This window comes from Varroa destructor, unplaced genomic scaffold, assembly GCF_002443255.2.
Source record: "Varroa destructor unplaced genomic scaffold, Vdes_3.0 BEIS01000002.1, whole genome shotgun sequence".
NCBI lineage: Eukaryota > Metazoa > Arthropoda > Arachnida > Mesostigmata > Varroidae > Varroa > Varroa destructor.
Window position 1 is genome coordinate 17,677,959 of NW_019211455.1, and position 12,553 is coordinate 17,690,511.

Consider the following 12,553-nt stretch of genomic DNA (forward strand, 5'->3'; position numbering starts at 1 on the left):
TATATATCATTAATGTTTCCCTTATAAGCGAAAAGCAAACAAACTATCGGAAGTCTACTCACGGAAGACGTGAACAAAAGGACCCTTTAGCCCCATCCTGGCTCCTGGAAGCCCATCCTTGTTAATTTAAATCAATCTGTATCTTTGCCCCTTTTCACTCCATGTGACAACTGGTGTTCATCCAGTGGCCTAGATCCATCTCACTAGCCGGATGGTTGCCTATTTCTCCATAGACTTTATTTTCCGGAATCGACAGTTACCTGGCGTTCCCGGAAAATCCGGGCTTTGTTTGGTTCGAAATGGCTGCGCAACCAGAGCGGGCGTGCGGTTTTCTATAGAATAGGGTAGCTGTTGTTGATTCGTGGGAGCGTAGGTGACCAAAACAGGAACTACGCCCCTGCGCCGACTGATAGCTACTACTGGTAGCTGTTAAGGTAGTTGAGGCAAAGACATGGCAACCGCTTCTCGGGTAGCTACAAGTTGCAGCTTAACAAGAATTGGTTTTTTAAATTGACGAACATTCATATGGTGCCAGCAGAGCCATGGTGTGGTGGATTCAATGAAGCATTATTGATTCAGCGAGCTGGCAAGTAATGCGAACCCGGGCCCGAAATCGTCACAAAGAAAATTTAGCTCCACGTTGAACGGGGTCCAATTGCAATTCTCATCTGTTCTTCCTATGATGTCTATACTGGCATGCCGTAACGATAAACTCTATGCAGTCTGTGGTAAAATAAGGTCGGACGGTCTAGAGTGAGACGTACATATGCTAAAACGTACAAGCTTTTCGTGGGCCGAACCTTTTTTCTTTAAGTACTTTTGACTCCGGAGTGTTTTTGGGCACCATTACGGAAGCTGGAACTCTCGGGCTTTGTCTCATTTTTTGATCACTGTTGAAGTACCTTTTGAAGAAAGAAAAATCTTTCTAATACAGGATTTGTGCAAAACTTGCTTACGTACCAGTCTTGCTATCGTCTGAGTTGACACCGGAATAAGGACGGCGTCCCTATGATGTTATTGGCATCCTTAAACCGCAAACTTAAAGTATTTGAACGGATTCGATACGTAGGGCTCTATTTTATGTATGGGTATATGGGTAGTATGTCTACAGACTTGCGGATATAAAGACGTATGTCTTTTAAATAATATGTAGTTAAGTAACTTACAATAAGCAACTTAGTGTGTGGTGCGCGGCGGGTGACTCTATGAGCATGTACGACGGATGCATAGATTTGTCAAAGTTTTCGGGCCTATAACATTATATCTAGTTATCATATCACCGTCGACCATACATACAACATAGCCAGTTTTGGCGGTCAAATCGCTTTATCCCAATATCGTATACAAACACAAATGCACGATAAACAATGCCATGTAATTGCTACAGGGCACCATTGTCGAACGCTCATCAACTTATTCACTACTTATACACGATCCAAAATGGACCACGGAATTACCTCAGCAGGTAAATCTGCATACACACAAACATATATGCCGTGGCATGGTATCGGCTTGTTAGATTCGTCTACCGGCTAGTTAAGACAAACAGCTATTGGCTAGAGGTCAGTGAGCAGGAACAAAATGGAAATCAATCACACATCAACGGCTTTGAGATAGTTAGCGGAAATAACAACTACGTGCGAAATATCCGCACTATATCACGCTGCGTCTACTGGACATACACACTTGCATTTACGTTTATGGGTATGATAATAAGCAATTTGCTCGGCTAAACGGACGAGACGGAGCCACTCGGTTCGTTCGAAGCTGTTCATGAAATAGAACGACGAAAGTAACCAAAATCGTAATTTTTGCGACATCCTAATAGGCGTCTATAGCTTCTTCGGGTGGCAATTCGAGTGTGGGCAAATGGGTAGTATGTAAAAATGTGTGAAACATGAGGCGTATATATTCGTCTGGTTGGACTTTTGAAGCGTTCGGGATACGAATCGATTAATGGATCCTCCACCGAGCTGCGTATGGACTACGGCTAGCTCTATATCTGTGAGGCCAAGGGACACAAGCTGTGGGCGAACGGCAGCATGTTACCGAACAACAACTTTGCAGTAACTTCATAGTGTGCGCGGTGCATGAAAACTTCTCCTGTTTTTTCCCAGTGGTCGTACTGTATGAAGCGTAGTAGTGGGACTTAGAGCTTTAGACTGATGTTATAACTTGGAACATGGGCTCCCGTGCAGCCTATCTGATAACATGACTCCCGGATTATTTCCATACCTTTGCTGTCGGCCCACGCAGTCGTTGTGGACGGTTTTCACAGGTTCCAAAAAACGTAAAGTACGTTACGAAAACGTGATATTTTTGCAGGGCATGTCCCACTAACGCTGTCATCATCCTTCCAATCATGTCAGAATAAAAGAGGTCGTTGCTTTTCGAAGTTCTGATAGCGTGCACTCGGGTCGAAGTCTCTGTCTCAGTTGCGCAGACCGAGTCTACGTAGGTGTATGTCTGGTCAATAGCAAGGATCTAGATGATGGTGGACGGCCAGATGGGTAGAGATCTTGCCGTTGTAGGGGGAACCGAGGGGCTTAGGCGAACGCGCGCACGATCAGTTGACGTTTTATGGTAGGTGGAAATATTGGCTATTCGTGCATCGTCGTACTGACCAACATTTTGTTGAACAATGCCGCTGAGCTTAAAAGCCCCTTAGCGTCGAATGAGCGATGTAAAAAGTAGCTTACATGTAGAATTGAAACAGAGTACGTGCAGGGTGGGCCGAGGACTGCTTAATTATATCGAGATCGTACTCTGTTGTGTCTATATAACGGTTGGCATGGCTTGTAGAGAAGCCTGGACTGCTAAAGTAAGTATTTCAATAGACTTTATTTGTTGCAAAATCTATGTATGGTAATGATAATAGTAGTCGTTAAGGTGGGGTCGCAGTTTGAATTGATACATGAGTTTAAACTGAAGTATATTTAATATAGACCATGTACTATTTCTGCATTTGGATGACGTTTCTTACAGAACGTATTTGGGTCGCAATTCTTCTTTGTAGGCTCTACTACCGTCGTACGAACCTTGAAACCTATTGATTATCATAGGCTATTTAAAAATAGCGGGAATCATAGAATAATGTTTAACCGCATATTCTTCAAGCAGCGAGACGAGTAAAGGGTAAACATTTATGAGAAGTTGAACTGATGTCAATTTTGACTTCACCGGCACATAATACATTTTTGCGTAAACGTGCAGAATAGGTCGTACTATATTGAATGGTGCGTACTGACTTGTTGATGATTTTCAAGCAATGAAAGGTACGACTAATCAGTTTTGCGCTAGACTTACCCGCGTCATTTTAAATAATTAAAGAATCCTAGAGACAGCATATAATTAACGGTGTACCAATTGGAATAAAACGTACCAACAGTAGATTAATATAGGGTATCTGTTACTAGTATTAGACAGATGGACGCGGAATGGGATCTGACATGTTTGACAGGGCCTTTGGCTGCTAACGACGCGTCTCATGACTAACGCTGGCTTCTACAGCTAGATGGACATCAACGGGGCCGGAGATCAGGCTATCTGAGCAGAAGGCAGTCAGCGATCATTTAGTATAGACTGGCTGGGGCTTGCATTCAGTAGACTGTATGATATTAATGATAACAAAGAATATAAATACAACCAAATCAATCTACTTGTTTTAGTGAACGAGGTTAATGAATGGTAACAAGTGTTGGAGTAAGACTGCAAAGCAGCGGAGCGACGTCCAGAGCGACCTGTCAGTTGGGTTTGATAAAAGTTAAGATTTAAGGTAGAATACTAATTTTATGTGTAAAGCAGATGTTAAAGCTAGGGTTTGTCTGACACAGGTCCTTTACTTGTAGGAGAATGTACGCCAATAAACTCCAGCTAAGTGATTTAGGGAGGAAGGTAGTTAAACTGGTCAGTTTTGAAAAAAAAATCCTAAATTTCAGCCCTGTATTCCAGGTTTGCAATAACCATTCCTCTCGAAAGTAATATATTTACTGCCGACAACTACCTAAAGGATACCTTTTTTTCCTTATAAACTGAGTACATTGGAACAAACATGAGAAATAAAAATATAAGTAAAACATAAGTAGGGAACGCCCTACTGTGATCCTGGGCTTGAACCATCTGGCAAAATAATGGTCTATTTCGGGTAGGCCTGACCTATTGCACAAAGTGTTACTTCAGATATCTTTTACAAAAATACTTTAATGTATACGATACTATAGATCTCATTTTAGGATTTGCCAAATAGGGCCTTGCAAGGCCTTAGGTTAAAAACGAGAGTGAACTTTTCTAGAATATTAGTTTTTGTAACGCACCTGTAAACGCAATGCTCGCTATATACAACCTGCAAAGTTCCCCTGTTTTGATCGCAGTTCAAGTAAACCTCGTTTCCGTTTCCAAATGTTTTGCATATTGATTCATTTTCATAGTGATGCTTTTCGTTCGAAGCCCGTATCTGAGGAACTGTCACAATATTGGAATAGAATCCCAGTCTAATGTGACGACCAAGTAGTCACTGATATTCGAATACACAACTACTTCAGATTTACTGATGTACAACGACGGGATCGCAGTGCGTTGAGCAATTCAACTATCTTCAGTATAGTTGATCAGACTGTAAATAAGTGGCTTATATTCATGTGTTTTCGTTCAAAACATTTGGAAAATGAATACACGGTTGTTTTTTAACGGGATACGCTTTGTTGTCGTCGTCGTCGGTGCTGGTCCTAGAAAAAGGAAGCAGGGAGGATCGACTGTGCTTGCATTTGAAGGGATCAACTTTGTCGTAGCTACGATAGCTAACGATTCGTTTGGAGATTTTTTTTATACAGCAGCAAAAGTGGTAGTAAGATGTTCGTTGCCTATCGTTAATCTGACCATCTCGTTATCTGTTCGTCAGCTAGCAAACGTTTCCTGCCTGAGCAATTAAATTCTGCCGGCTGGCGCCGATAACTGCTCGTGTTCTCGTCTCTACTTGTCGTGGCCGTTAGTTCACTGTCGATGATCGTTTGAAGGTCTGAAGGACAGTTCTGTCCGACCATGCAGACAACTGGTATCGTTGCGTTGGGTGTGCCTTTCTTCTTTGCGCTGATGTCTCCAGGCACCAACTGTAATATACTTCTATTATAATGCATACACACTATCATAGGATGACAAAAGTTTTTTTGGTTTGTATGCGCAAGATTCTCGTATGCTTTTCTCTAGTGAATTATCCTTGAAGCAACTGATTTACGGTGAAACGATATGATCAAAATAGTCGTTTTACTTAACGATTTCGTTATTTTATACGGAACAGACGTAAACGTCATATCGCCTTGTTAACGTAGTGAGATCACAATGATCAATGGCATAGTTGAAGTGAAGATGCGGAACGACATACTTCATCACGTAACTAAAAACGTCACGGTTTGTTCTCATAATCAGTTAAAATCTTCGTTCTCGCATTCTCTGTGTTGAAATAGCAGGCAAGCTGGTCTCTTAAAGCAACCTAGTTTTTTTTAGCAATGATAATTTTCGAGTATTGAGTGAACGGCGCTCTCTTAATTTTTCTCGTGTAGCTTCGCTTCCTAACCCAGAACGCGGCTCCAAGCTGAAAACAAGAACCCATATGTTAACTGTTGTGAAGTGATCATTCGTTGCGCCAAGAGCTAGTTTCAGAACTTGGTTAAACACCTTCTCAAAATAGTAACCGTAATATAAGATATCGCTTGCAGACGGACATCGGTCGTTCCGACACGCCAAAGAGTGCTAATGATAGCATAAATTATGAAAACGTATTACATGAGCTAATAAAAATAACTGTTCATATAGTGACGAACTTAATCGTGAAGTTCTATTAAATCAAGCATGTGCTCTTTTACATAGTGTTTACGTATTCACTTTGAAATGTTACAACTTACAGAATTCTTTTGGGGGCCAACTTCGTTACTTGCTCTTCCGAATCACTCAATAGGAACATTTTTAGTAGTTCTAAGTTATGAATATATTCAGTAGACCTTTACTGCTATATGTAGTAATTTATCTTACCCCCATGTGTCAGAGCCGTCCTTTGGGTATGCTGGCATCTTTTAACTAAGCCTATACTAGCCCTCTGCTGAAATACTTTTTAACAAGCTATTACCATTTTGATGATCGATTTTAGAATGGCAACAACAACAGGAGTATTCATGGTTTCCTGGACGCCAACGTATACGCGACGAAAAAATCGATTGCACAGGGCATGCTTGATGTCGCCCTGCTCACCGCCAACGCGTCACAACTCAAATACCTTCTGCAGGTTCGACCTCTTTGAGTACAGCACAAATAGATCCAGTTATCAAAAAATAAAAAGCAAAAAAAAATTAATCTCATCAACCCATTTTTAACTTGGCTTCCGGTTGATATTTGTTCTTTTATTTATCGTTCGCCTGTTGAGTTGTTCTACAACCGATTGTGTGAGTCTGACAATCAACGCTCCTTCCTTGTTGCTCTTGTTTCTGGTGATGGCCATTTTCAGGTGGGGCACACGCACGAGTTCTACACGATTATGGTTTCGCTTATCTCCACCTCCATTATTCTTCAGGTAGAACTTTTCTAAGATCAAGTTTTAGAAACGCCCATTTCGGTTAGAGATTCAGACAATCATAAGGTGTAACATACAGACTCTTAGGTGTTGGACTCTTTCGATCTCAAGTTCAAAACTTTTATTGTTGAATTTTCATCGCGACAATGTAATATTATTATATACTAAAAACAATTACCTTACGAAGCCCAAACATTTCTAACGTCCTAGTTGTCTATAAATGGTTGTATTGCTCACAACTTGTAGTCTTCGTCTCATCATAAAGATGTCGAAAGTACTTCGCAAAGAGTTCAGGACCCGTTTTTGTAAGACACGTACCATCAAATGTGGTGTTTTCTCTATGAGTGTGCCGAAGTGCACAGCGCTGCGTCTCTCCATAATAAAAATGGCTTGCAAATTTCCTACAAACAACATGACGATGGTCCTCCTAACAGCTTCTTACAGATTAAAAGGGTCAATATGGGTAGTAATGCGTTCACTAGTGAATGCTTCCGAAGTTGTTACTCTCGAAAACGTTGACTGTTTATTTTTATGGCGGGTGGAGAGATGTACAGATTGGTCCACAAAAAACTTACCTTCGTCTATCATATTGTAATCACTTTGTAAATCCCTTGAATAAACGAGTCTTGTTATCGTATATTTATTAATCGCCATAACTACGAAGTTATCTTAATTGCTAGTACCTCCAAGATGATGTCATTTCTGCAACGCACTTGAGGGACCTTAGTTAGGTGCATGAAAGCAATGTACATATATTGACAGTATGTAAATAAAGAGTCACCCATCTCATTTAGCCAGAGACGTCAGTATAAAACTTCGCTTCAATAGCTGCCTTTGGTAAATCCTGACCACTCACAACTATTTAAAGAGCAGTTTGATTGACTGGTCCTGATTAGGTAGCGGCCAAGTACTACATGGGCAACGCCTCGCTAGGGAGAGTGACATCGCACAAAGTGCAAACAGTAGCGTTTCCGGTTGTTTTCACAAGTACAGATATCTTTTCAGTTAGTCATAGGCCTTGTACAATTTCGGGAAGACCCTAACCCTTATCTAGGATAACGCTTGTGCTATATATCGCTTTTCTTTGTTAATTGGCTTTTCTAATTGGATTTTCTATGTCCGTGTCCTGTATTCTCAACGGATGTCTTCCACACGCCACCTCAATATTCGTTGTCTGTCTGGTGTCACTCTCCTTGCGACACGATCCTGCCACCGCGGCCACGGCGATACCACATTTAGATCTTGATCGGCTTCGTTCTCGTAGTGAAATATCGTTTCAACATCAACAAGGAGCATCAGCAGTGGTGGGCAGATTTCCTCAATAATGTGCTTGTCTGGATGATTTTCGCCGCAACGATCTGCAACGTTTTCATTTCGGCATTTGGCATCGAACCCGCACTCAAAAAGGAGACCGGCGCTGCAAAAACGTTGCAGCCGACGGAAAACGCTTAAATAGAGAGTTCGACAATCGCATGTATGAGTGCTACGTAGCGGAACGTTATTCCGCCAGAATGCATAATGCTCATGTAAACAATACCAACATGCCCCAGCTGCGAGAGAAACTACCTTACAAAGTATATCGTTCCGTCAAGTCACTATGCATACCCTCTCTATAGTACGCTCCATAGGCTACTGATTTTATCTACGTAAATAAGTGCGTTCAAGACGACGTATTTTCCGACTAGCAGAGGGCAGAAAAATTAATTTTACTTAAACCCACGAAACACATGAATGGCGTTTCGAGTCGTAGAGTTCGATCTCGTTGTGCTCCATAACTTAAAGGGAACCATTTACACTTCCTGACATTGATGTGTTTCTACCAAGTTAACCAGCGCAAGTAAATAATTTACGCCTGCAAGATAAGCAAAAATTTGGATTTGTTGGTGCTCTAGGCATTACGCCATGGTCCAGACCGACGCAAACGGATGACACCGCCCGTTAGTAAACGACAAAGTTCGCTTTAGCCAATTCATAATTTTACATAAGGTTAAGCTGACAAATATGTGGGGCCAGAGGTTCTGCCCAAAAATACCACCCCATAAATAAACAGAGGCACTGAAAAAACAACGTATAAGCCGGGCAGAGCTTTGTACTCAGCTTTCATCAAACGGGGTGCTTAAATCTGAGGCGGGGGAGGTGTTCAGTCCTATATAATTTCGTTAGATTCTGTAATTTATCGTCGATAATTGCCTATACATTTTCCAAAGTTATGTGTAAATTTGTATTATTTTCAATTACTTATATTGTTTCCTCAGTTATGAAAAAAATTCGTTAAGTTTTTTTGAAACCTTTTTGTGAAACCAAATTTTGTGTTGACTATATCACAATTGGTATCTAAAGTAAAAGCATTCTTCGGCTGTCGAGGCACCGAAGCTTCCTGTCACAACTACCGCAAGACTGGCATCAGCCTTTAACTTGCTGCTTAATAATAAATAATAGCTTCGGTGTATATGATTCTCATAAATATCATCATTCAAAACATACAAGAATAGCTTACCGTTGTTATATATGTGTATGATTTTTTTAGAAAAACATTACGTCGAATTACAGCGCTATCTCTCTTTCATTACAGATTTTGGTAGGCGCGTTCATCGTATTGGTGGGAACTGTCAACTTAAACAAGGAGAAGAATCACTTTCGGGCAAATGTGCTCAATAATATGGTCACCATCTTCATCTTTATGATAACCGTCATCAATATCATCATTTCGGCCTTCGGTATGAAGGGGTCCGACGCTGTCTTCATTACAGCAGCCTAGTTTCATTCGCTGACAACGCGTCCTTTACGATTGAGTCACTACGAAAAGTGCACGGATCGATCTTCTTTCTCTACGTTATGTTCTTCCTTTTCAATTGACTGCCTTCTACTAATGACCGACGCGCCCCTCAATCATCGGTGTCATTGATTTAGCCTGTCTTAAAAAAATATTCATTTTAAAATTACATCTATAGGCTGAAAGAGGGAAGCACGAAAAGAGCTGTGGTAAGAGGCAGTATACAAATTGTGGCCCGATGCGTTTAGACGACTCTACCTGGCTTTTTCCTTTGTCATTCCGAAGGTGTAAAATTGTCAGCAACAAACGTGCAGTGTAAATGTTATCTCGCCGTTTTTAATTTTTCTTTCAGTTTACAAAATCACAATTTTATACCGCTTTTAACTCATGGAGCTGTTATTAGGGGCTCCTCTTCAAAGAGAAGAATGGGGTATCAATAATGCTTTGCTTCTCCCCTAATCATTTTCATGCCGTCCTTAACTCCTTACGCTAATTAACATTCATCCTAAAATGTTCACACTTTTTTATACATAGCGCTCTCGCGTTTTCTTCTATATTATAAAAATAATGCATAAGAAGTTGCCGATACTTACGTAAGTAGTTAAGCACACTTTAGTGGCCTCTTAGCACTAGTTCCTTTCTAAAGTTATAATATTTCAGAGCACGATGTATTAAAACAAGAAATTATATAATTAGCTACGAGGCCGATGACTTGCTATATAGATCTGTTCCTAGCTGCTTGACTAGATCCTAGCATACCATTTTAGGTAAATTCAAACATTTTCTACAACAACAACTCAATAGGATTAAACAGAATGTCACGTAAATTCTGAGGATAAGTAGTCATCTGAATAAGTGAAAAGTAATAGATGTAGTTACTTATCAATCTTAGTGTATAATAACGACAATAGTTTATCTTTTTGCTTAATTGAAGGTTTGGGTGAATGACGAGTTCAACGGTTAATCAACCCAGACGTGACAGGGAAATCATATTATCAGCATCTGTCATTGAAAACGATGAGCCTAATACTGAATGAGTGACGAAAAAAACCAAAAAGGAACTTCAAACGCGAAAATAATAAATCATTTAGCATATGAACAAGTTATATTTGTACCTGGTCGATAACGTTAACGAGGTGCACCACTGTAAAATAACTGAGAAGGGGGCGCCGGGGCGAAAGGACACCTGTGGAGGAGCAGAACCTGAAAGGCAGCTTTAGGATTTTGATAGAGAAAAGTGTAGTCGAGTAATAATCAAGCTATAATTAGTCTCCGTCCTCCTAGCTTCTTAGCAGGCAAACTGAGCAAAACGGACGCCTTCAGTTGCTAAATTAAGTGCCGTGCTCAAAAAATCTCGATGATAGCGATAATCAGGTTTATCGGAACACTCAGACGTAAACGAAGGCCGAGCAGCAGATAGTAGAAAGCGAGATAGCAGGACTAGACTCACTACTATTGTATATATATATATATGTATATATATGTATATATATATATATATATATATATATATATATATATATATATATATACGAAGTCCTGCGCGAACTAATAGAAAAAAACCTACTTATAAAGCAATGATTCTTGCTGAGAAAACATTGTCTTAGATAATATACTTATGGAACAAGAAAAACGTCAAAATATCGAGTAAATCTTATGTACAGAGTGATTAAAGTCGTCTTTTTAGTAATAATACTACTGAATAGGGTAAATGTAATAAAGGAGTAAGTGCTCAAAATGCTTGCATAATTTTTATTAGGTACTTATTATAGAAAAAAATATACATTGGCTAAAATAGCGAATTGTGACTATATCATGTTGTTGTGTGCTCCTCGTGGGTAGGCTTGTAGATGGCCTATTTAAAGAAGCCGAAATTTAGAATATATTTCGCAAATATATGTACTTAAAACGTAAGCATAAGGCAAACAGCTATTGATTGGACTATCTCGGAAATACCCTAATATGTACGTGCATACATTACGTAGACCACCTTCACTGACACTTACTAGATTTAACGACTTTAGTGTGCATATACTTTCCATTGACAAAGTTATCTGAATGTAAACTGTATACCTTACCGCAAGACTTCAATGGACCGCAGGAAGCATATCGAGCGTTGTGAGTTTTATACAATGAAATAAAATCCCAGATGCTTGGCCAACACTGAGATATCAGAGCAGGATGGAGTCCAAATTAGGCCATTGCTGAATCTGTGAGCAAGTACATCGATAGGTACAACCTCATACGAATTGAGCCCTATGAAGGTACATATAGAGAGAAAAACAGGTGGATAATAGCAACTATTGATAAAACTGCGGCTTTTTTTATACTGCACGAGCCACAAAGTCGATATAAGGGCGACGTTGTAGACATTTGTAGTAAATAACTACAAATAAAATATATGTCTTGTCAAAAAATTTAATGACTGAAGTTCCGGCTTGATAACACGATCTATCGAATTTTAAATTACTGGAGGATATGGAACGGTGCGCATAGCTATGAAGTAAAGGTTGCATCAGAACATGTAAAAATCGATTTCATTGTTCGTCGTGATTGCTTACACGACAGGCTGGTTTCTCTGCATTTTTCCGCATATCCGTGATGAGTGATTTACTTATGCTCAGGCAGTTTGGCATGACAATAACTTGAAATGGATTACTCTTAAAAAAAGTGCTCTGAATGTCAAAAATAAACTACAATATTGTTAGGCAGAGCCATACAACTACGGCCGTTACATCGACGATGATTAGCCGGAACAAGCTTCGTCTGCAGTAATAACATGCGGCTACGAAAGTAGGTCTCCGATCAGCGGTCAGGACGTATAAAGACGCAGCGGGGTTATTTCTGCTAAATCAGCTTGCTTCAACGCAAGCGTGCTTACATGTCTCTATTCGCTTTCTGACCTCCTTATCAACACCTTTGGCAACAGCAAGTGCGCGATCGCAGTCCACACTCATTCTGGCCCTACTCTTATTGTTTACGATTCATTTCTTCGATCACAGATCAACTCATCCTGCGAATCCCGTGTCTCAGATACGAAGTATAGCTGGCAGTAATGCAGATCTTTCCAGTATTTCTGCTCCCCGCGGATACAATGACCTTTCTTCCAGCGACTTCCACTCGGCATTAGCTATAATCACAAATAGATCCGGTTTGTATTCTTTCATTATGTGTTTTTCGCTCACTGATCAATAGATCTGCATGTATAGGGCGGCGCCCAG

At 40.2% G+C, this 12,553-nt stretch overlaps 1 protein-coding gene across 6 annotated transcripts in view; it reads left to right on the forward strand.

Annotated features, from left to right (window-relative positions):
- Positions 1 to 11,070, forward strand: part of LOC111245801 (ninjurin-2-like) — a 20,995-nt gene extending 9,925 nt beyond the window's left edge. For 2 of the 6 annotated variants that reach the window (XR_015321429.1, XR_002671487.2), the window contains exons 2-5: positions 6,140 to 6,274; positions 6,494 to 6,559; positions 7,799 to 8,133; positions 9,132 to 9,272. Coding sequence is in view for 4 of the 6 variants with exons in the window: in XM_086980459.1 (XP_086836585.1) it covers positions 6,140 to 6,274; positions 6,494 to 6,559; positions 7,799 to 8,011 (414 nt within the window). In the remaining 2 variants the exon portion in view is untranslated. Of the gene's footprint in view, positions 1 to 6,139; positions 6,275 to 6,493; positions 6,560 to 7,798; positions 8,134 to 9,131 lie in introns of all 6 variants that reach the window. The other 4 variants (XM_086980461.1, XM_086980459.1, XM_086980460.1 and 1 more) reach the window with 4 other exon arrangements.
- The last annotated feature ends 1,483 nt before the right edge of the window (positions 11,071 to 12,553 follow it).